Source organism: Polypterus senegalus, chromosome 10 (genome assembly GCF_016835505.1).
Source record: "Polypterus senegalus isolate Bchr_013 chromosome 10, ASM1683550v1, whole genome shotgun sequence".
NCBI classification, from domain to species: Eukaryota; Metazoa; Chordata; class Cladistia; order Polypteriformes; family Polypteridae; genus Polypterus; species Polypterus senegalus.
In genome coordinates, this window is record NC_053163.1 from 42,743,931 (window position 1) to 42,770,546 (window position 26,616).

At 38.8% G+C, this 26,616-nt stretch overlaps 1 protein-coding gene across 1 annotated transcript in view; it reads right to left on the bottom strand.

The window, feature by feature from the left end:
• col4a5 (collagen, type IV, alpha 5 (Alport syndrome)) overlaps positions 1 to 26,616 on the bottom strand; it is a 481,130-nt gene that overhangs the window by 105,330 nt on the left and 349,184 nt on the right. The window contains exons 37-41 of the mRNA XM_039765771.1: positions 21,107 to 21,246; positions 14,896 to 15,022; positions 12,078 to 12,257; positions 11,816 to 11,866; positions 5,929 to 6,114 (exon numbers count right to left, since the gene is read on the bottom strand). Coding sequence (XP_039621705.1) covers positions 5,929 to 6,114; positions 11,816 to 11,866; positions 12,078 to 12,257; positions 14,896 to 15,022; positions 21,107 to 21,246 — 684 coding nt within the window. The remainder of the gene's footprint in view (positions 1 to 5,928; positions 6,115 to 11,815; positions 11,867 to 12,077; positions 12,258 to 14,895; positions 15,023 to 21,106; positions 21,247 to 26,616) is intronic.

The window sequence follows — 26,616 nt, forward strand, 5'->3', positions numbered from 1 at the left end:
TCCATTGCTACTACCTCCAGGTTGTCCAGAATGTGTCCTATCATTGACCTTTGAGGGGCAGGGAGATGGGTGGAGGGTGGTGGGCTATCTTGAAGTGATGTTACCAGCCCAGCACACCACACCATGGAAATTCTCACTGGAAATCAGAGTTATAGAAGATGTGAAGGATGTCACTTACCACATTGAAAGGAACACATTCTCATAAGGAAAAATAGTGTGCTCTGTCATTTCTCATATAGTTCCTCTGTGTTCTGAGTCCAGTCTAACCTGTTATTAACGTGGACACCCAGATACCTGTAGGAGTGGACCACCTCTACATTCACTCCTTGAATAATGACCAGACACAGAGGCTCTTTAGTGTGGCAAACAGTAATAGGCAGTTCATTGGTTTTGCAGATGTTAAGATTTAGAAAATTATCCTTGCAACAAGAAATAAACTTCTCCACCTGGCTACTATACTCTGTCTCATAACCCTTTATCAATAAACTCCATAAGGCCAGAAACATCAGAGAATTTCTGCAAGTGACACGACCTCCTGTTATATTTATAGTCTGAGGTATGACGATAAATGTAGGCAGGACTGTTTCTTGTTGCTCACATCCGTATCACAAATACAGTCCTTGACCCTCACAAACTGTTTTCTGCCCGACAGATAGTCCATTATCCAGGACAACATAAGCTTGCCTACCAGCATATCTCTGAGCTACCCCTTAACAGGGATGGCTGGATGGTATTGAAGACACTGGAGAAATCAAAAAACATAATCCTCACAGTACTGCCAGCTTTATCCAGGTAAGAAAAGGTGTTGTGGAGCAGACAGATAATTGTATCCTCCATGGAAATGTTTGTCCGATTGTAACCCTTAGTAATCCTGGGTTTGTTGTCTGGAAAGCAACTGACTGTATTTGTAGGTAACCACTGCGTCAACACAGAAGTTAACATAATCTGTGATGCAGTGACAGAGTCCCTCAACATCATCCCCATGGAACTGGGTTTGCGTGCATTACAGTTCATCAATAAATTAAAAATCCTTTTGTCTGATTTCTACTGAACTCTATCATGAAAAACCAGAAGCCAGATCAATTCTAATTTTAAATAAGACTATTAATTAGTAAATCACTTCAGAAAAATAAAAACAGTGTGAAATACAGAGCTTCTGTACAAACTTCTGCTTGCACAGTAGGAATACAGACCACTAGCCTGGCTAAATAAAGTCCACCTAAATACTAAACTGGCACTTATTACTTCGGCAGTCATGTCAGTATAGTCTGATGATCACCACAAATGTGCAGTATAGTAGTGGAAGAACCATAGGTGATCAAATCAGGCTCCAGAACAAGAGGCAGCAGCAGAGGTTCATTGTGTTTATACATGGCACCCTGCTACTCAATGTAAGGGACAGGTGATTTTGAGGTTGCCAGCCACCTTAATGGAGAGCTCAGGTCAAACATCCCTTGGTCAAACTAAAGGGAAGACTATGGGCATGGCCCCAGGGGTTCCAAAAGTTCCAAGTTACTTCCAGGGAGTCCTTGGAAGTGGTTATCTACCAGGGCTTAAAAATAAATTCTATTCATCAGTTCAGTGAACCGAAATGTAGTGGTTGCAGAGCAAGTACTCAACGGCAGGAAGAAGTAAGGCCAGAGGCATTGTATGTGAGAGCATAGTGAAATTAACGATGAATTTTTAGTATTTTGGCTGGAACATACATAAGGCACTCCACCAGTTAGACAGGGGAAAAATCATGATAAAGCTAAGCACACTGAGGTATCCAAAATTTTGTTTTTGACTGTTTGTTACTTTTTGGTTCCTTGTATTATCCCCTTCTTTGATATTATTGTTTTGATGATAAAATGCCTTGCTTTGAAGTACTATGTGGGATTTTTTGGGTTTTGGAGACTGTTCACAAGTGTCCTTTTTAGGAAACACATGACAAAAACTTTGCTTAAAACTGTGATGAAAACAAAGAAATTATACAAACTTTCTCACAACCATTAATTTTGCATGGATATGTGTACTTTAGCAAGCACCAAAATGCAACATAGTGACACAAAACAGAATTGAAATTTCATCCATTTCCTTATTTGGGTGGTTTATAGTTTAAAAATTCAGCTTCCCACCAGAATCCAAATTGTTACACCAAGACCTCTAAGATAACAAATGCAAGACACTGTCAAACTATAAACGTTAAGCTATTTTTTCCTTGAACTCTCTGAAAGCAATATATCTCTCTTGGTCTCTTTCTTTTTTAAATTGAGTTTATTTAGGATCAGGTCAGGTCAGGGAGCATGCACTAGTAGAGCGCATTGCCACACCTACCACATGACAAAGCAGCTTGGGATCCTGGTTGGAAACCCCTCAGGCAGACATGTGGTCCAGGCCCACCCTCCAGAAATTGTCATCTATGTGCTTTAGCCAGGTGTTACATGGGTGTCCCCTTGGCCTTGTCCAGCCGCTCAGGTCCTCAACAATGAGGATCTTGAGAGCTGGATAACTGATGCTCCCTCACAATGCAGGTAATGTGCCTCATTCAGGACTCCATGAGCAACAGCTCATTTGACACAAAGTCAAACCAGCGGTACCCAAGGATTCTCTGAAGAGACACAGTAACAAAGGAGTCCAGTCTTTGTCTCAGTTCACAGGAGAGAGTCTATGTCTCACAACCATATAGCAAAATAAGAAGCACCAGGAATTTAAAGCTTGGACCTTCATCCTTTTGCAAAGATATTGGGACACACCCCTTCCGAGTGACCTCATGACCCCCCCATGCTAAACAGTGCTAAATGCTTCCACAATCTGTGAAATGGATAAAACTTGTATTTATATTTGCAATTTTATAGACATCTATATATATAATTCACTAAGGGCATGCATGACAGTGAGCACAAGTAAGACAGAGCCACGTCCGCCAACTCACAGAGCCCTGCCTGCCAACTCTAAGACCATGGGATACGCTCGACAGAGCCCCACCCGCCAACTCTAACCCTCCTACCGTGTCATGGGATATGCATGACAGAGCCCCGTTCGCTAACTCTAAATCTCCTCCCGTGTCCACCCTCAAAACCGGTCCCGCCCACACGCAGCCGACACAGCATTTCTCGCCAAGCATCTGCAGTATGCTTACAAAATAATGCAAACTCTACATGAAGCAAAAATGTACTTCTCCAGCTAGATTCCATGCTCAGAACCATCAAACCCTTAGCTAAATCATACACATGCATGAAATTGCTCAGTCCAATCCAACAGCAGCTGTACGAATGCTTTTCGAGGAAAACCCTAGGCAGAATTTACGACGCTACAATGCCCCGACATGTCACACCAATGTTGCAGAGATTTTCGTCGGAGAAGATGGCGAACCTCCTGCCAAAATGGACATTTGCATCTGTCCCATAGGCAACTCCTGTAGACAGATTTCCACGCTCAATATGAATTGCAATCCTATAGTTTACCCACTTTTATTCCCTTACGTAAGGTGATCAGAACTTTTTGGGCCAATCCAGGGACATGGGGGTGGGGGGTTAGAGAAGCGTAGAATTTACAAATCACACTACAGAGTACAAAGCGATAGCTTATCACGTGATTTCTCACCAAAGTTGCAGGATGTGGTAAAGCATAACCTCCATCAAAACACTGTGCACGCGCGCCGAGTTCAAATTTAATTTCACAATTATCGTGGTGATGAGATACATTCAAAAAAGTGAACTAGCTGAAACCGGGGACAAATTCGTAAACCAGGGACAAGACGGGGACCTTTTTGTGACTGGGGACAGTTGTCTGAAAAATGAGACTGTCCCCGGAAAACGGGGACGGTTGGCCACCTTACCTTATGGAGGCATTGGCTGGCACAAAGATTTACAACATGTTCCAGATAAAGGAACCGCCAAGCAAAGAAGGCTTACTCAATGCCAATTTTACGCGTACAGATTAGCAATGAGGAATATATTTAGTATTTTGCACTCCAGCGGCGAACTATTCCAACAGTACGTCGTAGATGCGTATGTTAAAACAGAGGGCATGCGTCTCAACTATCTCAGATTAGATCAACAAGATTTGCGCGTGGAACAATACAAAGGACTGTCAGATGTGCTGCAAGCAAACGCTGAAAATAAAAACGTACGTCTAGGCAAAATGATCATATTACCGCCCACATTTCCAGGATGTCCAAGATACATTCAACAAAACTAGCAGGATGCTATGGCCATAGTACGTAAATTCGGACAGCCTCATTTATTTATCACTTTCACATGTAATCCTACTTGGTCAGAAATTCTACATGCACTGTCGGATACCCAAAGACCGGAGCACAGACCTGATATCCCACATGCTGTTTACTCTTCAAAATAATTCTAACAACCAGTCTTCAGCCACGGTCAGTTGTAAGTGGCTTTTTCTAGGGCTAGATCTTTTGACTCATTATCTGTTGTCACAACCAAAACTCCTATTCACACCTCCGTCTTTCAAGAAGTATTTATTTCTTCTTGATTTCTAAATTACTTTCTCACTGTTTTCCATTCCTATTCTTACACCGCCGTATGCTACGGCAGGCTTCGGCTAGTACAATATATTACAGATGAGGGCGCACACATCTCTTGGTTATAGATATATATCATATTACATCTTTCAACATAAAGAGTGTAAAGATTTGCCCTGAAGGCTAAATAAAGTTCAACCTACCCATCCATTAGTCTATATAAAGTGAACTGAATTGAATCTGACTGGCAGCACATGTTATTTTGTACATGAAAATTACATTTATAAATAAAAACTTACCATGTGGGAACTTTACAGTTGGGGACAGAATAATTAATTTGTTTTGTCTATCTGGGAAGCAAGTAAAACATTTCAACTACATGGCTGCAAAGCACCATCAAAAAGGTCATGCTTTGTAGACATTGTGCATGAGTCAAAAACAAGTGCTACCTTATTTCAGTCAAAAAAATCAATCTGACCAAAGTTCTGAGACAATGTGGAAACATATTAAAATTACTCAAAGTTACTGAAATTACATTCAAAGTAGTAATGAGCTGTTGAATTAAATTTTAATAAATATGGTATATGACAAATAGACTGTATAACAAAACTTTAGTCTAGTAGGTTTAGTTTGTGTAGGATTGTGGGAATATTGAGGCTAGTATATTTTAATAAAAATAATCAGTATATACAAGGAATAATTATTTGGTTAAGTATGACCAGTTCAATACATAAATAAAATCTAGCTGCTCTGCAACACTGAGGGAGTAGAACTTTTAGATATTAAATATCTAAAGATTGTATTGCTGTTTCTGTCCCTGTTTCTGATTCATAAATAAATGCCCTTTCATAAATCATTTAACTTTAAAATGCTTTAGGTATTTTAAAAGAAAATTGCACTACATACAACTCATATATATTATAATAATGTATTTGGTAAATAAACAATAATGTAAAAAATATTGATAGAGAAAAGATTTTCATTTCCTGTTCTGTGAGATCTCACGTTTGGTCTTTGATATGTATGTTTTTCCTGTGGTTGACTAATAGCATTTGTTGTTTTCAGGTATATTATGCATTTATTATATTCGTAGTAGAAATTAATTAATTCTTAATCAGATTGAAGTTTTAACCCTTTATTTTAAACTCCTCTAATTCCAGTGTATATTCGGATCAACACGTTTTATCACCTGTGTAAGTAACATTATACATACTTACCTATGCTGATAACCCTTATTGCATATTATTTGGATACAATTTATAGTATACTTACAGATGCAGTTACTCTGTAAGTACACAAGAATAAGACAAGTATAAAACAAAGTGTGAATATTTAATTTGTTTTGAGGTTTTCCCAAGTAAGCAGTTTTCCTAGAATTAGATTTTATGTATGTCTATTAAAGCACAGATATTAAAATTGTATCAATAATACTAATGTTTAGTCATTCAAATATAACTTACCTGGTCTTCCAGGAGGTCCTGGTGGTCCAGGGTTACCTTTTAAACCTTTTACAAAAGGACCTGGAGGTCCAGGTACCCCAGGAGGACCAGGAAGACCTGTTGATCCTGAGAATCCTCGATCTCCTTTCTGACCTGGTAAACCTGGAATTCCTTGTAAGCCTGGTATACCAGCATCTCCCTTGGAACCTGAAATTTAAATGTACAATATATATATATTTATAAATGAATGTATTAAAAAAAAAAATATATATATATATGTGTGTGTGTGTACAGTATATATACATGCAGTCAGGCACAGATTTATGGGCAACCAAGTTAAGGGCATTTGTACTTATGGCTTGTAGTGGGGCTACACAGTAATAGTATATTCTATGTGTGTGCTGAGTGCGTGTTGTTTTCATCGACCCGTTTAATGTATGTTATGCGTGTGTCAATGAATGTTGTCCCTGTAAGTACAGAGGGGAAGGACGATGGAGAAAGGCCGCAGCCCCAAGACGGAAATCACCTGTTACACACCAGTTACATCCGGGACATTTTACATTTAAAAAACAGGAACGAGAGTCGACAAGAGAGAGGCAAACAGAGAGAGGGAGAGAAAAGAAAACAAGACAATTTATCCATCCATCTATCTACAAACCCATTACTGCTATTCATTGCTTTATTCCACTGCCTGCTTTTTCATCTGCAGATCATTCATCATGACAGCCAGAGCTGAGAAACCCCGGAGTTGAAGTCATTCCAACCATTGCCAGGACGTTTATGGTGACGCCGTTTTGCTGTCAGGAGGAAGTGCAATAACACTACAACCAATTCCTATACCGCCAGACTTTATTTTGGGACACATTTTTTCACCAAATTTTCAACTGCTGTGTTTTTCAGATCTATGTTTGTATTTGTGTTGTGTCCTTTTGTTAATTGTTTGGGGGCAAGGGAGGGTTTATTGTAAATATTTGTGTTGTTACATATATTAATTAGTCACTGGTGTTTTGGGGATAAATGTTAATTTCCACACTCATATACATATTTATTTATTATTGAATGTTTTTCTGTCTTTCATTTTTCAACATATCTGTGCTTAATTTGACATATCCATTTACTGCCTCTGGTTATTTCATTGTGTCAGGAAAATAAGACATCTTGTATGGAGTACGGCTTGTTATTACAGTGGCCAGTCTGGGTAAGGGGTCGGACGTTACAGGCTAATGTTTTTTCTTTACTGATGAGCTGAAGCGAATAACAGAAGAGCTGATATTTTCCTTTCACAATAGATTTCTTCAGCTCCATTACATTACACAAGCTTTGCTCTGCAAAGTATCAGTCAATCGATATCAGCATCAACAAATAAACTAAGAGTTTTCCAAATGAAATAACCACTGTGAAGCTTTTATGACACATTAAGCTTTTATAAAACATTAATGACAAGCATGGGGACTCCCCCATGAAACATCGACTAATCACTACAAAGCACTGACACATGAATGACAAGCAGTTCCCCAACAGTTAAAGTATGCATACCAGTGACTAAACCCAGACCAACAGATCCTCACTATACAGTATGTGACTGATAAACAGTCAATCTGACATATGGCCAAATGGCTGGTCCCAAATGTAGTCATAAGTTGGTATATGCATGTGTATTTGTGACTGTGTATGTTGTGATCACTAGGGGTGCTCAGAGCCCGAAAACCAGATACAACTTAGCCGCAAACAAAGTCAAGATAAAATAAAAATATATTTATTTGGTCACAGTAAGATCTCAGTCCAGCACCATACCAACAACCAATAAATCACTTTCCTTTATATTTCCTCTGTGAGAACTGTCCAGCTTCCTTCCAATTCTGACTCCCTGTATGAGGCAAACACTTACATAATACACACACACACACACACACACACATATATATATATATACAGTATATATATATGCCCGAAGACATGTGTGCAAAGCAGGCAGCTAAAAGGCACAAAAGGCGGTAATTCCTCACAAAACCAAGGGATGGCAGAGTGCACTAATCCTTGCTCTTTTTCGTTACACTTGGGTCACTCACTGCAAAGGACATTAACACTAGAATCCCTGAAGCCTACGAAAAAGTTGTAATACTGGGCCACCTTAAATTCCTTCACACCTCCTCATCGGCGTCTTTGTTTTGCAAATGTGTTGATCAACACAAGCAGCAAACAGCCTACTATCCCATCCCCCACCGATGCAGCTCAAGATGGACAAAAAGTTCTCCCAACTCAAGTCTGTTATCTGGGTGTGAGGTAGGTCTGGAATTGTATTATGTAAATAATATATTCTTATTTCGAAAACATGCATTTCAAGTATGTTCCGTGTCTACATCGATCTGGGTAAATGTAGGATGCCAGGAAATGAGAGGCAAAAAATGTTAAAAACATAGCTAAAACAGAAAACCTGTTTCGTGTTATAGTGCTAAGGACAATATTTTGGCATGACGTGTATAATGTGTGAAGACTGAAGTCCAAATATCAAATATACAATTTCACAAAAGGTACAAGTATAACAAAACAAGTGCGCTTTTATTCAAGAACATAACCGAAGAAAAAGAAATTGGGTTAAGTTATAATGCTGACATGACTGCTTGGTTGGTCCAGAGGTAAGAATTGTTGCCTCATAAACAAGAGATTGTGGGTTTGATTCCAGGTCCTTCCTGCATTTAGAGTTTTGAGTAGTGAGCTGCTCTTATTGTTACTATTACAGAATAAAAACATACAGTACATTTGATTTGAGTCTGTAACAGCCAATGTGAATTTATGGTACTTGTAAAAGTTAACTTTTTTTTTATTATTCAGTTTTATTTTCTTAGTCACGTTCATGGACTCATCTATCTGACACTGTTAGTTTTCAAATAAAGACGTGGTATAACAGACGAAAACTCAGATGAGGGTGAGGGTTTTACATCGGCGAAAGAAAACAGAAGCTCTCCCCACAAGAAAAGTCCAGTCACACATAAGAACAACGCAGCTGCACCAGGTGTGAAGATGAAAGATGGCACTGTTTGGATGCAGCAAGAGGTCGGACATCATTCTGTCAATTAATCTGCAAAACACGTATTCTTCAACGAAACAACAGGGCCTACAGAGCTCACCAAGGTATCGTGCCATGTTCTGTTTGCGATTATGTTTTTTGATGGTCTTTATACAGGTATAAAAAACATTTATATGTTACTTACATACAAGCCACATCGAATGTTGTTTATACCTATATTTTTTTACTTGTCTTCCTAAAGCATAATGTCACAAGTAGATTGGAGAGCTTCCTTTGTTTGATTGATATAGGCATGACATGACATAGGCATGAGTTATGAGATGACGATGTGCTGATTAGTTTTTGAGCCAAATCATGTAAGAGAAAGAGGCACTCTAGAGAAACTCCTAAATACCACAATTCTGTAATTAATTGTGAATTCTTCCTGTCAATTGCTATCCTAATGACCTCTTTTATAGATAGATAGATAGATAGATAGATAGATAGATAGATAGATAGATAGATAGATAGATAGATACTTTATTAATCCCAAGGGGAAATTCACATAATCCAGCAGCAATATACTGATACAAAGAAACAATATTAAATTAAATAGTAATAAAAATGAAAAAATGAAAAAAAAAGCAGACAATAACTTTGAGTAATGTTAGCATTTACTCCCCCGGGTGGAATTGAAGAGTCGCATAGTGTGGGGGAGGAACGATTTCCTCAGTCTGTCAGTGGAGCAAGACAGTGACAAAAGTCTGTCACTAAAGCTACTCCTCTGCCTGGAGATGACACTGTTCAGTGGATGCAGTGGATTCTTCATAATTGACAGGAGTTTGCTTAATGCCTGTCGCTCTGCCACAGATGTTAAACTGTCCAACTTTATTCCTACAATAGAGCCTGCCTTCTTAACAAGTTTGTCCAGGCGTGAGGCGTCTTTCATCTTTATGCTGCCACCCCAGCACACCACCGAGTAGAAGAGGGCACTCGCCACAACCGTCTGGTAGAACATCTGCAGCATCTTACTGCAGATGTTGAAGGATGCCAACCTTCTCAGAAAGTATAGTCTGCTCTGACATTTCTTACATAGTGCCTCAGTATTGGCAGTCCAGTCCAATTTGTCATCCAGCTGCACTCCCAGATATTTACAGGTCTGCACCCTCTGCACACAGTCACCTCTGATGATCACAGGGTCCATGAGGGGCCTGGGCCTCCTAAAATCCACCACCAGCTCCTTGGTTTTGCTAGTGTTAAGATGTAAGTGGTTTGAGTCGCACCATTTAACAAAGTCTTTGATTAGCTTCCTGTACTCCTCCTCCTGCCCACTCCTGATGCAGCCCACAATAGCAGTGTCATCAGCGAACTTTTGCACGTGGCAGGACTCCGAGTCATATTGGAAGTCTGATGTATATAGATTGAACAGGACCGGAGAAAGTACAGTCCCCTGCGGCGCCCCTGTATTGCTGAACACAATGTCAGACCTGCAGTTCCCAAGACACACATATTGAGGTCTGTCTGTAAGATAGTCCACGATCCATGCCACCAGGTGTGAGTCTACTCCCATCTCAGTCAGCTTGTCTCTAAGGAGCAGAGGTTGGATGGTGTTGAAGGTGCTAGAGAAGTCCAAAAACATAATTCTTACAGCACCACTGCCTCTGTCCAGGTGGGAGAGGGATCGGTGTAGCATATAGATGATGGCATCCTCCGCTCCCACCTTCTCCTGGTATGCGAACTGCAGAGGGTTGAGGGCGTGGCAGACCTGTGGCCTCAGGTGGTGAAGCAGCAGCTGCTCCATTGTCTTCATCAGATGTGACGTCAGAGCAACAGGCCGGAAGTCATTCAGCTCACTAGGACGTGATACCTTTGGGACAGGGGTGATACAAGATGTTTTCCAAAGCCCTGGGACTCTCCCCTGTTCCAGGCTCAGGTTGAAGATGCGCTGATCAGAACAATTACATCAGAGCGATAAATAATTAATTAAATAGTTCGGGTAACTTGGTTCTGAGGATGCAAAGTCTAGAATTTTTTTCATGTGTATTGTACATTAAATGGGCATGGATGGGTGAACATTGCCATTATGTAAGAAAACAGCTTAACAGTGACAAATCCATAAAAAGACAGCATTTTTGTGGGTCATGCTTGCAACCCAAAGCTGTGAACAGCCCATCAATGTCTGTGCAGAAAACTGTTTCTGTTTTAGTTATGTGTTCAACATTTCCTGCCTTGCATTTACTGTCATCCTATATTTACACAGATTGTTAGAGACATGGAACACACATGAAATGTATGTATTCCAAATGATGATATATTATTTACCCTCTACAATTCAAGGCACCTCACACCCAGCTTTTTTCATCTTCTACTAATAATTGTCAAAATGCTAATGTGAAGTGTATAATGTGTGGAGACTGAAGACCAAATATCAAATAAACACTTCAAAAAAGGTATAACAAAACAAGTGCGCTTTTATTCAAGAATATAACCAAAGAAAAAGAAAATATTCAATCTACATGTTGCTGTCAATGAGTAAACACTCAAGCTCAAATATCATATATTGATAGAAAGGTGGCTGTGTGCTTGGCTGGTTCAGATGTAAGAGCTGCAGCCCCGTAAGGAAAAGGTTGCAGGTTTGAGCCTGGGTTCTCATTGTTTTGAGTAGTGAACTGCTATTATTATTATTATTACTATTATTGGGCTTCAGGGATTCTAGTGTTAAATGTATTCATTATTGATTTAAAACACCATATATGGTCGCTTCATGGGAGAAAAAAGTGCCTATATATGCAAATAACTATACAAATTTTATGCTTAACAAGAATATCTATAACGATTAACAACAAAGTAAATCATATAGCTCATGTCTGCATTGCAGTTAAAATAATCTGTAACACTAACCTGGGAGTCCTGGAAGACCTGGTGGACCAGGACGTCCTATACCGGGCTGACCTGGTTAAAAAAATTAATACTGATAATGAACACAAAGTAAAATTAAGATGGATAAAGAAGGTTTGAAAACAAGAGCAAATTAACATACAACGGCAGTTTGTTTTTAAAATTAATATGACTGCTGATATTTTTTTCATAAAATACATTTTAAATAAAACTCCTTATTTAATACACTGAAAGCATATCTGTATAGTAATAAAATATTACTAACCTGGATCTCCTTTCTGTCCAGCAGGCCCTGGAATGCCGTCTCTGCCAGCCTGACCCTTCTCTCCAGGAGGACCTGGTGAACCAGGATTACCAGCAACACCTGGGAGGCCTGGAGTGCCTGGGAGGCCATTAGGACCTGGTAGACCATCAGAACCCCTCAGACCAGGAATACCTGGTGGACCTAAATGAAAACGGAAGGTAGATGTATGCTACAGTATGTGATATAATACCTTAGACTGTAAGTTAATCAAGAAATCTGCTCTAGATAACTAAAGAGAGCAAAATGAGAAATTCCATTAAAACAACTGCTCAACATCAGAAATAGTCCACTGATTTCTCTTAAGAGTGAGCAAAACACAAAACTCAGCCTTGGGTATGGAATGAATCATTTACATGCAGTTCATGCTTTGAAGAGGGAGAATGTAGAAATAAAAAAGGTCAAATACTGACATCAAAAATGAATTAAACCTCCTTATTACAATCTGAAACACAATGCCTCCTATAACTCATTGGTTAAATATGTGTTTTTCATACAAATTACACATTAACATAAAATTGTTGAAGTTATACATTAAGGACTATCATATACAGGAAAAAGCTCTGCAACCCATATTCATGATTATCATGTTACAATTCCGATCCATTCCCTTATATGTTAATTACGCTACAGTTTCAAGTTTCGCCTGTAGAATTCTGCTAGAAAACACATCCAATTCTATAAGTACCTCAGAGTGTAGTAAAAGTCCTTTGCACTAGTGATCAGATCAGAAATTTCTGATCCTACAATTTTCATTGTAACCACATGGGGGTATCACTGAGCCCCAAACCACAGACATAGTAATACCCAACACAATTCTAGGTTCAAATAAAGGATATTTATTTTTCACCACACTTTTCTAATAATCACCAGGAAAAAGATCAACACCAAAATTACAAATGAGCTTAATTTCTTTCCTCATTCCTTGCTTCCTCCAAAAGTGCTGCCTGCTGCCTCCCAACTCTGATTCCCCGATATGAGAAACTTGGACTGCTTTCAGTCACTGTATTGCATGATAACAACAATTCTTGGTCATATGGAAACACATATTGACATCCCCTGACAACACCCTCTGGCAACACACAAGGACTCTGACTGTACTTCCACACTCCAATTCCCATGCAACCCTATTGGGATTTGGATCAGCCTTGAAGGACACTGACAGTTTCCATGTCGGGGTATGAACTGTCTCAATATCCACATTCACCCAGTACATTCACTATAGTTTGATCCCAGTCGGGACTAAGATTATAGAGTGGTCCGTTTGGGTTGTGCCTCCACTCCTGCAGTCCTTCCATTGTGGCATCCTGGCCGAACAAAAACTTAGTCTCCATCCTGATCAGGGTGCCCATCTGTCCTCCATGGCACTTACAACATTTATGAAATGTTACTTATTCAATGTATGATTACTAGAACATTGCTCATATACATGTTTGCTCATTTATGCAATATACAGTACATTCTATATACAAAAAGAATACAAAGATACCTACAAAAGAGTGAAGAGAATACAGTCTTACTTTCTGGAAAATGTCTGCCTTTAAATTAAAGTCACTTTGTGCATGTTGTCTCCATAGGCCTGATTAGGATAAAATGCTTTCAGAAATTGATACATTGTTATTTTAATCTTCACTTTTCTTTCTTACAAATGAGGGGCTCTTCCATATGTAACAGAAAACAGGACCTTAGGTTACAAGCATATGGATGAGACACCTTTACTGAAAGGAGTTATGAAACCCATAATTGGAAGGCACACATTGGCTGTAAGGTGTTGTTTGATTCTTTTGATATACTTTGCATATTTTGTCTGCCACATTATGTGTCATTATGCCTATATTAATATGTTATGTTAAATATATAATTAATTATTTTACTTTTTTTGGTCTACTTGCATTATCTGTGTTTGGGGGAAGTCTCAAAAGTATTTCCTAATGATCACACATACTAGTATTACTGAACTAGGACAGATGGAATCAGGGCCTAAAAACCTTTTTTCGGTTTAAGAAACATTTATTACTGTATTGTATATATATTTTGTTTTTGATGCACATGATTTGGCTCTATGTTTACATTGTAATTCCTTAAAAGTAGCAAATTACCTTTATTAAAGTAATCAGATTTAAATTTGAACAGTTTTAAAAATTATTGACCATTTTTTAAAATGTAGCTATTTTTGTAAAGTTTGAAAGAAAATACCAATCATAAAACTCTTCTAATAAAATGCAAACTTCATGTAAACTATTATTCTGGCTTTTACCCCTTCATAGCACAAAAACAACACGTTTAAATGATATTCTGACCTCATCCAACATAGGAAATGCTGCAGCTATTATGTTTTTAAACTTAAGTGCGGCTTTCGATTACAGAATTTCTACATAGTTTAGTTAATTTAGCATTTAGCTTATAGTTGGCTTCCTATGTATCACAGTAAGTGGCACCCCAATATTTGCAGATGCTGGAAAATAGCATTCTTTCTTTCCTGTCAGAAGTAAGAAATGCTGTCCATTAGGGATCTTTGCTGTGACCAATGCTCTTATTCCTATATATGTTATATAAGTTGCCATTATGACAAGTAACTTACTGAAGAAACATAATATTAACTTTCATGCACTTACTTATAAGACCCAACTTTATTTATCATTTAAAGCAAATTATGCTTTCTCAGTTATAAAATTAGTTAATCATTTTGCTCATGTAAAAGATACAAGCATAAAAAGGCACCCAAAACAAAATGAAAAAGGGTTATTAATATTTAATACTGAAAAAAAAATTTTTATATTACCTTGCCCTCCAGGCAGACCTTGATCACCTTTAATCCCAGGACTTCCTGGCAAACCGGGCAGTCCTGGGGAACCTGGTACTCCTTTGGTTCCAGGAATTCCATTGAATCCAGGTTGTCCTGGTTCTCCCTGAGAATACATTAATTAAAAGACAAACAAAAAAAGCACACATGCATTAATAAGAAGCAGGCTCTAAATGTTAATGTTTAAGAATCACTGCATTTCAAACATCTTCGAATAAAGAAATCATTTATGGGCAATATACAAAGTTGTAGCAGTTATTCTATAGTGTACAATATATGCTGGCACCATTACATGACAAACAGTATCACTGACATACTGTCAGACTGTAAATAGTAATATTTATATAGAAGGTAAGCTGCCCTATTTTACCTCTTAACAAGTATGATGAATAATGCTTAATTAATAATGAGCTGTTCTTTTGCATCTATCATTAAGATAACAACTTGTTTTCTATATATTCTCATTTGATGTGCCCTTCTCATGAATAAGTGAAGAAACTGGGCAGATGTAAAGATACTCAGTTTTTTTTTATTGTAATCAATAGTTATTTTACTGAGATTTATAGAACAGTCTCTAAATAGTTTCAAAGATAGGAAGTTTAATTGGTTGCATTAACAATGTTTCTAGACATTTTTGAGTATCTTTGATGTTTTTGAGATTGAGAGATACGATAATTTTAGTGAGTATATTTTTGGAGTATCTTTGATGTATTGGGATTGCAAGATATGTTAACTTTGTAATGTGAATAAATCAAATTGAGATGCAGGATTTATATATTTATTTAGAAGCATTAATGTCTGACCCTCAAAAAGGGCAAGTAATCCACAAATACACTGGCCACTAGGAACACACTTTAAGGCTTCATGTTTTAAACAGTTTCCTGTTTAAAATAGCTGTTGATACCACAGCTTATATTGTGGAAATTATTTTGTCTTGTTATGATATTTTTAACAGTTGTGAAGTTTGGATTTTACACTACACTTACAATATTTAGGCACATTTAGTACATTTACTATGTGATTGCAAGGTATTTTCCAGTAACCGAGAGCTGCTGAGACAGGATAATAAATAATAAAAATAATAATAAGTTGCATTTAAACACCTTTCACAAAAAGAAAAAAAAAACTTACACAAAAGACAAATGTTTGTAGAAGAGGAAAGTTTTCAGTTGAGATTTAAAGGTGCAGAAAGAGGATCGATCACAGAGAGACTGAAGAAGAGAGTTCCAGAGTTGAGGGGCCATAGCACTGAAGGATCTGCCTCCCAGGGTGGAGAGTCTGGTGCGTGGGGCAGTAAGGAGACTACTGCTCGAGGACCTGAGACAGCAACCAGGAGTGTAAGGAGCTAGGTGCTGAGTGAGGTAGAGGGGGACAAGGTTATGTAGGGCTTTGAAGGTGAGAAGCAGAATCTTGAATTTAATCTGGCTGCGGATTTCTGAATATACTGTAGCTTCTGTATAGATTTTTCAGGGAGGCAGATGAAGAGGGAATTACAGTAATCAATATGAGACATTATGAAACAATGAACCAGAGTTTGAGCATCATTAAAGGACAGAAATGGACAGAGGCAGGCAATGTTATGGAGATGATAGAATGACATTTTGGAAAGAGACCTAATGTGTAGCTCAAAGTAAAGTGATGAATGAAACAAAACACCAAGATTTCTGACAACAGGTGCAGGTTTGACAAAGGTACCATCAACAGAAACAGAGAAATTGGATGCCTTAGAAAGTTGGGATTTTTGACCTTTCAGTAACACTTCAGTTTTATTGGCATTAAGTTTGAGAAAGTTATTTTCCATCCATAACTTAAGATCAGTGATGCAGTCAGTGAGTGTGCTGGGAGGTAAATCTGTAGGGGAGTCTATACTAAGATATACAGTAACTGTATATCGTCTGCATGACAGTGGAAGTTAAGGCCATGTCTGCGAATAATCTGACCCAAAGGAGGGGTATAAAGTAGAAGATGCAAGCAGACTACTTAAGGCTGTCAGCAGGAAACTATGTTTTATTTTCTGAATGAGAAAGGAAGCTGCCTGCAGCTTCTGTGTTGATAAAGAAAGGAGATGAAATGGCAAAGCTCACACACGATGCTGGATATTAATGATCCGTCTATAGGACAACTGTGTGTTTTTGATGATCATGCTTATTTATAATATTGTACTGTTCATTGTGTCCGGCTTGCAACTGGAAGCTGCCAATGATGGTAAGAAACTTTGTATGATATAAGTAATCTAATTTTGTAACTTTTGTTTGTTTATAAAAATACCTCAACAAACAGAAAAGGTGTGGATGTTGTTACAGAATGCTGTGTGCATCTAGTTACAGTATCCTGTAATAGGAGTGTTTCCTCTTTGAAAAGAATAAATGCTTTATAATTTTTCTCGCAGAGGTTTTAGATTACCACGGGGCTGATGGTCATTACTATCACAATATGTGTTTTAGACACAACATCATAATGTAATTATAAAAAATTACCTGATTGTTGTTTAAAATATGAAATAAGTGTGTAATACAGAAACCTAAGTATTCAGAAATACAATTTTTTAGAATCTTGGCATTTTTATTTAAAATGATCGTTTTTAAGGTTGGGCGTGGCTGTGGTATATACGCATTATAAGAACAGAGAGGAGCATAGGGTGACGTACAAGAGTGGAGGAAGATACAGAGCAATACAATACAATTTATTTTTGTATAGCCCAAAATCACACAAGATGGCAGGCAATGGGCTTTAACAGGCCTTGCCTCTTGACAGCCCTCTAGCCTTGACTCTCTAAGAAGACAAGGAAAAACCCCCAAAAAAACCCTTGTAGGGAAAAAAATGGAAGCAACCTTGGGAAAGGCAGTTCAAAAAGAGACCTCTTTCCAGGTAAGCTGGACGTGTACTTGGTGTCAAAAAGAAGAGGGAAGATGCACAAAGGTAGTTTATATCCTGTGTAAAAGAGTCAATCTGAAGGAGATTAAACACTGCAAAGTGGTGGTAGGGGAAAGTATAGTTAGACAACATGGTGGTCTGTAGGATGACGATGGAAATCAATAAGAGGAGGAGAGTGAGGGCAAAGCCAAGGATCAAATGGTGGAAGTTGAAAAAGGAAGACTGCAAGGTTGAGTTTAGGGAGGAGGTAGGGCAGGCACTGGGTGGCAGTGAAGAGTTACCAGACAGCTGGGCAACTACAGCAAAAGTTGTAAGGGTGACAGCAAGAAGGGTGCTTGGCATGACATCTGGACAGAGGAAGGAGGAAAGGAAACCTGGTGGTGGAATGGGGAAGTACAGCAGAGTATACAGAAGAAGAGTATTGCGAAGAAGAAGTGGGATAGTCAGAGTGATGCAGGAAGTATACAAGAGTACAAGGAGATAAGGCGCAAGGTGAAGAGAGAGGTGGCGAAGGCTAAAGAAAAGGCGTATGATGAGATGTATGAGATGTTGGACACAAAGGAGGGAGAAAAGGACCTGTACCGATTGGCTAGACAGAGGGACCGAGCTGGGAAAGATGTGCAGCAGGTTAGGGTGATAAAGGATAAAGATGGAAGCATACTCACAATTGAGGAGGGTGTGTTGAGAATATGGAAAGAGTACTTTGAGAGGCTGATAAATGAAGAAATGACAGAGAGAAGGTTGGATAATGTGGAGATAGTGAATCAGAAAGAATTAGATAGGAAGAAAGAAGGACAGTTATGAAGAGGATGCAAAATGGAAAGGCCGTTGGTCCAGATAACATACCTGTGGAAGCATAGAGGTGTTTAGGAGAGATGACAGTAGAGTTTTTAACCACATTCTTAAATGGAATGTTGGAAAGTAAGAGGATATCTGAGGAGTGGAGAGGATGTGTGCTGGTGCCAATATTTAAGAATAAGGGGGATGTGTAGAGCTGTAGTAACTACAGGGGAATAAAATTGATAAGACACAGCATGAAGTTATAAGAAAGAGCAGTGGAAGCTAGGTTAAGAAGGGAGGTGATGATTAGTGAGCAGCAGTACGGTTTCATGGCAAGAAAGAGCACCAGAGACGCAATGTTTTCTTGAGGGTGTTGATGGAGAAGTACAGAGAAGGCTAGAAGGAGTTGCATTGTGTCTTTGTGGATCTGGAGAGAGCAAATGACATGGTGCCCAGAGAGGAGTTGTGGTTATTGTATGAGGAAGTCGGGAGTGGCAGAGAAGTATGTAAGAGTTGTACAGAATATTTACGAAAGAAGTATGACAGTGGTGAGGTCTGCAGTAGGAGTGACGGATGCATTCAATGTGTATGTGGGATTACATCAGGGATAGGCTCTGAGTCCTTTCTTATTTGCAATGGTGATGGGCAGGTTGACCAATGAGATTAGTCCAGAGTCCCGTTGGACTATGATGTTTGCTGATGACATTGTGATCTGTAGTGAGAGTAGGGAGCAGGTTGAGGAGATCCTGGAAAGGCAGAGATATGCTCTAGAGAGGAGAGGAATGAAGGTCAGTAGGAACAAGACAGAATACATGTGTGTAAATGAGAGGGAGGTTAGTGGAATGGTGAGGATGCAAGGGAGTAGAGATGGCGAAGGTGGATGAGTTTAAATACTAAGATTTGCACTGGGTGTGACGAGGATGGACAGGATTAGAAATGAATACATTAGAGGGTCGGCTCAGGTTAGACGGTTGGAAGACAAAGTCAGAGAGGCAAAATTGTGTTGGTTTGGACATATGCAGAGGAGAGATGCTGGGTATATTGGGAAAAGGATGTTAAAGACAAAGCTGCCACGAAAGAGGAAAAGAGGAAGGCCTAAGAGGAGGTTTATGGATGTGGGGAGACAGGACATGAAGGTGGTGGGTGTGACAGAGCAAGATGTAGAGGACAGGAAGATATGGAACAAGATGATCCGCTGTGGCGAACCCTAAGGGGAGCAACCGAAAGAAGAAGTTGATTGTACTTATTCTTTCTTAATATAAAGATATATTATAATTTTATTACAAGGAGTTGCTCTTGTGTACTGATTTGTGTATAATTACAGTGGGTGTTTAATGGTGGTTGATGGTTTTCTGGAGGTGTGGAGTCATGAGCCAAGGGACTACTTATTTTACGGGTGGAGTTTGTTCTGATGGAGGACAATGTCAACTCAATGCCACTTTAAATTTAACAATTAAAAACAGTTTCTGTGTATGCTCATGCCAATCAGCTATTCAAAGAATTATGTTTTTAGAAACACTAGATTTGGTACTTTCTTTCAACTGACTTTATAATCCTTGCAGATTTAACTGCTCACAGGAGAAATGACAGAGAAATGTGGAGGGTTGTAATTGAGAAGAATGACCTGCCATACCTGAATCATAACAATATTGTTAATGGTGCATTTTAAGAAAACAGCATATCTCTGATAGTTTACTTCTTTTTATGCAGGGGTTGCAAAGTTTTAAGAAAAAACACTCCTGTTATTCTGTTAGTAAATTTAATGGATAAAATGCCCATATCAAGCAGCAGCTGAGACTTAGAAAGAATTCAGTTTGTAAACCTAAGGTTTGCATCTCTGTTCTAAGATGAGAATTACCACCTCCAAGTCTGAGGTCACTGAACTCTTCCAGAAAAGAGGACCATGTTTCTTAAGGGTATGAAGTGAGTAGATGCACCCAACACTGGAGGTCAAGTACTTTGGGGTTCTTGTTCACAAGTAAAGTATGAAAATGTGCTATATAAATAAATGTTGTTGTTGTTGTTGTTGTAAAGAAAAGGGGATCATTATATTGCACAACAAATTGGTGCAGCAATAGCAGTTTTTCAGATATAGTTCCAGACAATAATGGCGAAGAGGAAGGAAAGTCCTCAGACAAAGCTTTTGAATTACTAGTCTGCTTATTGCCTCATCCTCATCTATGGTCAATGGAAATACTCACTATGTTACTGTGAAGATGTCAGCAATATGGGAGGATCTCAAAGTAGAACTCCTGATTTTCTTGTTTGAGAGGAGCCAGTTGAGACGGTTTAGAGATATTGATAGGATAACCCTTTGCTGCCTTGGACGCTTGGGGAGATGGAGTGGAAATCTTACCAAATGGTGAAATAGGAAGTCCTGGTCAGTCTGACTTGGCAAACTGCCACTGTCAACCCTCACCAGGATAAGCAGAGTGAAAATGAAATGAATCCTCACAAAGCACCAACACCTCTGCCATATTCGTAGAAACTCCTGCAGATTTTTGAGTTAGAGGCAGATTTTAGAGGTGAAACAAACCTTAATTCCTGGAAAACCTGGCAGGCCATTGCCATATAGGCCTGGAGCACCTTTCTCTCCTTTGGGTCCAGTAGAACCTGGAAGCCCAGGCTGCCCAATTCTTCCCTGTAGCCCAGGTGATCCTTTGGCACCCGGAGGGCCTGTCAAGGAAATAAACAATGTGTTAATGTTTAAAATATAAACAAATTACATAACTGACAAACACAGTACCATATCTAGTGACACATATCTAGTGACACATACCTAATGCACATACTGCACATTATACTGTACCACTTAAGGTAATACATATGGATAGCTGAATTCACAGTCAGGACAGGAGAAAGGATGGAATGCTAATTCATTACAATGCATAGTCACGTCACACACACATCCACATTCACACACACAAACATGAGGAAAATAGGCAAACTATACAGAAAGTTACCTAGCTGCATATCAGAATGGGAATTAGGTTCTGTGAAGCGTTGCTTTCCATGAAAAGAAAAAAAAATAAAAAATTCAAGACAAAGAAAACTGGAATACAGTTGCTCTAATGAAGCTGCACCATACTGACAAAACTTACAAATGCACATCAAAAATCTCTACATTTATGTATGTTTAATAGATAATACAAATGCAAGAAAAAGTGAAAAAGGTTTTTCATTTTGTTACTGCATGCGCTGATTGAACAGAACTCTAAATAACATACTGTAAAACTGCAGACTGAACTGTCAAATTTCAGATCAAGAGCCTTCCAGATCAAAAATTTGTCACTCATTGTGTTTACCTGCTAAGCAAACTTAAATTAATGTCAAAACAGGAAGTTTTGCATAATGTTTCTTAAATGAAACCTAATCCACTCATAAGACATTATTCCAACTAATTTTTTTGAAACACTTACTAGCAGAACTTGCAAAACCTATACTGAGTACAGTTAATATACAGTATATGTCTTCAAGAAATTTCTGTCTGGCTTTGGCTCTTTATACTTTATTGCAGAAGTAGCACTAACTTACGTTGATGATGTAATTCAGATTTTCTGTGATGAAATTATTTTATTCAAAGGTCATAAGGCTAACCAACAGCTCTCATAATGACAACTGCATAAATGTTTCTCATATATTCATATGCTTTTGTATTTAATGTATAGTCTATCATTATGTACACTTGAACAATTATTTTGAACTTAAACTTAAAAGTGCCAAAATCATTATGATTCTGGATTTACATTCAATAATATTTGATAGTACTGTTCACGGGAACTGGAGTGCAGAAGTGCAAACCTGTCGGTGTCCCTGAGTGCCACAACAGGTTGCTATCACATTAGGACTATTGTGGTTCTCAAACATCCTGTAAGTGCTCCCCACAAGTCATGCCAGGTCAAAAAAAGGAGCCCTCTACCTTACCTTGGGGAGTGAGAGTTTGGAGGAAAAGAGTCATTGTTTTGTATGATTATTGGCTGTACCTTATGGTATTTGGTGATTGGTGGATTTAAAAAAATCCATTATTTGAACCTGCCTATAATATACATGTTCTCATTGGCAGAGATTTAATCTTCAGGCAATACATTTTCACACTTTCTCAGACTAGTGCTCTTCAGCTTAGATATATTGCAAAACTGAAGTGTTTCTTAATATGCAAAGGTCTTAAAACACTAGTTCAATGAGTCCGCTTCAGTAGTATTGTCTATTGTACTCCAAGTTTTTAGGCTGTGTAAACCATTCTGTTACCACTCTACACTTATTTCAAACAGGAATCAAAACAAGAACTAATAATATGGCTTCCAGTAAAGTTTTAATATTGCTTGTTTTTAAAACAAAATTGTAAATGGCTTAATCCCCAAGTTTAGAAAGTATTAAAGTCTAATCTATTTTAGCGCACTTAGTGACTCTTAATTAACCCAAAGTATGTGAATGAGAGTGTGTATTTTTAATTTAATTTAATCCTTTTATTTGCAATATACAATTTCTTGTCTTAAGAATTGGTCATTTTCACTTCCTCCAACTTACATTCCAGGGACACGCAGAATTTATTTGGGGTCAGAGCACAGTGTCAGCTATTTCTACAGTGCCAATGGAGCAATTGCAGGTTAAGGGCCTGGCTTGAGGGCATAATGGAATAGCATTCCTTCTGTGACTGCCAGGATTCGAACCGGCAACCTTCTAGTTACCAGCACCTTATACAGAAATTGTTTTCACGTTGTGCTTAAAGATGTCAGCCAAGGCTCTGGCCTCTACAACCTTGAACAGGGTAAGTGGAATCAAATAATGTTGTATTGTCAGGTACCATTGTAATAGGTGTGACTCATATCAACTTTTCATATTGCCTTTTAATAATTGTATTGTCTTATTTATTTGAATGTGTCACACACGTGCACATGGGAGGCAGCTAAAGGGTTTGAGTAAGGGCAGTTCCGAGTCATACCGGGATGTGGCAGAGTGCACTGACTCTTTTTCTCCCTTTCCTGCAGACCATTCACGGGAGATTCCACCTGGACCTCTTGACGTCACTTCTGGGACTGAGCCTATGGAAGGAGTCCTTGCTGGTTCCAGCCCCTGTGATGTCACGTCTGGGCTTGAACCTATGGCTGAAGACCTTCATGAGCCTGACCCCTTTGATCTCATTTCCTGTCTTCCCCTTTAAAAGCCTCCACCTTTTCCCTGTTCCCTCAGTTCTGTTTTGGACTCAGTTTTGTGCACATCAGTGCTGTATACACTTTTGCAACTTTATAGCCAGGATACTAATTACATGGGGGGCTGCCCCAAACCTTTCTATGACTCAGAGTCGAGTTTGTGACAACAGTTAGTAAGTCCATACTATTTTCCTTTTTTTGTCAGCATCCTATAGTCATATTTGGTGTGCCTTGTTGTGGATCTCTCATTGTCACAGCTATATTGCATGCTACTTTAAATTGCCTTGTTTGTGTGCATCACTATTCATTTTGGATTAGAGTTTACCACAAATAAATTAATCTTGCACTAAATGTATCTAAAAGATTAAGCAAACATGTATTAGTATTTACTGTATTTATTTGCACATATGACGTGGTGTTTTTCTTTTCCCCAAAACTGTATTTTTATGTTTAAGTTGCATATTATATTATACTAGGCTGACCCGCCTTTTAAGGAGACCAACTTTTAAGTTGACCACTTCTTAAGGCAATTCAATATGTAGATCCATTTGATATTTTATACAAACTCATTAATTTGGTTATATTGCATTTGAGCGGTATTACTTTAATACTCATAGTTTCTGTTATTTTTGTGATGAAATTTAAACATTTTTTCTATATTGAGGTCGCCCTTTTGAACCCCCCTGATATTTACTACGCAGTGAGGCATTTGTACTCCATCAACATTAATTATTTCCAGAGACATAATTTTGTCTATTTTGCCAGCACATCGCACACAAAAGCAAGAGAACGATGGGAGCACCAGAACTCTGCTCACATCATGTCGCTTCGTACCGCAAGCTGCAAGTAGTAAGTCTTTGATAAGCGGAATACCGCTACGCTTTCCACTCATGGGACGGAAGGACAATCCAGACCGCTTTTATATAGTAAGAAAGAAGAAGAAGATATTGCACAGTCTGGAATAGAAAATCATCTTTTACCTGGAAAAACAAAACTACAAATCCCATCGTGCATTGCCAAATGGACGGGGTGTGTGTGAAACTCTGCGCCTGCTTAGCACTCACGGGACGGAAGGACAATCCCGACCGCTTTTATATAGAAGAATTAGCTGTGTTACTTGGCTTCGCCCAGGAAATTTTCTGAGACAATAGGCCTCAGTTATAGTGTTGAGGGTTAATTTGATGTATCACAAGTACTATGTAACTAACAGTATTTTTCTGTATATGATATTTCGTTTTTTTTTTGTGTATATTTGTTATTGTCGCTGTTTGTACTGCCTGTTCGCTGTTTTATTAAGTACGACCGTACAACACTGGTAAACAGAGCAACAAAGGCACAAATCGCTACTTCTGAAGTTATCGACCAGGGACTGACACGACCCACCCGACCACCCACCCGTGGAGGAGAAAACGTAAGCGGTGTGCCAGGATCCAAGCAACGACGAAACACTGAGGACTGCGACTTCCACTGCCTAGCATTCTCCTGGCAAATGCCCAATCTCTGGACAACAAGCTAGATGATCTCCTGGGTAGACTCATTGAGATCTGCGTGACTGTTCGTGTTTTCTGCCTCACAGAAACATGGCTCACCGCCTGCACACCGGATTCGGCTGTCCAGCCAGACGGCTTCTGTATCCACTGCGCTGATCAGTCGGTGTCCTCTGGGAAAAAGAGAGGTGGCAGGGTATGCTTCCTCATCAACAACACATGGTGTACGGATGTAGAAGTCATTTAACAAAGATGTTCACCAGACCTGGAGTGTCTGATCATCAAGTGCCGGCCGCTTTACCTGCCTAAGGAGTTTACAGCTGTACACATGGCAGCTGTTTACATCCCCCCGCCAGCAAACACCAGCACCGCACTTAAGGAATTGTACGACCTCATTACAGACTACAAACTACAAATCCCATCGTGCATTGCAAAATGGACGGGGCGTGTGTGAAACTCCGTGCCTGCGTAGCACTCATGGGACGGAAGGACAATCCCGACCGCTTTTATATAGAAGGATATATATCTCCCGATCTACATACTGTCAAATAAACGAACCACACGCCGTGGCACAACACAAGAGGCTTCACCTCTAGCGCTGACGTCCGAGGTTCGATTCCCGACAGGGGGTGCAGTGAGTGTGTACGCCTGATGAGCCCAGAATTAGGGCGAAACACGTGCCACATATTGTTTGCATTATTTGACAGTAAAACTATTTCAATATATTCAATATATATAAATCAGCGCTTCCCGATTCATTTTACCCTCGCACACCCTTAGTTTGAGAAGAAGTATGAAAAAATATGAGGTTAATGCAGAAAAACAGATCACCAATTGAAGCTTTATGAATAATGGATACTTTATTCGCCATCAATAATTGTTTTGGTAAAGCCTTACTCAGTATAATCCTCCTTCCATTTTCTAATTTTTTCGTGACTACCCATGATTAAATGAACGGTAAAAAAGTAAGAGCGAAGCGAGGGTCACTTATTGAGGCAGGCAGGCGCCAGCTCAATAGCTTGCAGGCTTGATGTGGTGCGCGTCAAGTCGCTCTACAATGCGTGATCAGATTAGAAAAAATCTATCTTTTCAAGTTCTATTTGGATATAAGTACGTTCTATTTAGTCGACAGGAATATCTTTGGTAGGAATGTAAGTTGAATTTAGTCTTTAAATTTCTATGGTGAAGTAAAATTTATGCAATGATGACTAAATTTAACTTACATTCCTACCAAACATATTTCTGTCGACTAAATAAAAATTACTTATATTTAAAATTTTGTACAAATAATCTTTTTCATTTTTCTTCCTCGATGGATTCTGGCAGCCCCAGCAACAGCTGCTCGCACCCCAAAGGGTATATACTGTATATATATATATACAGTATATATATATGTATATATATATATA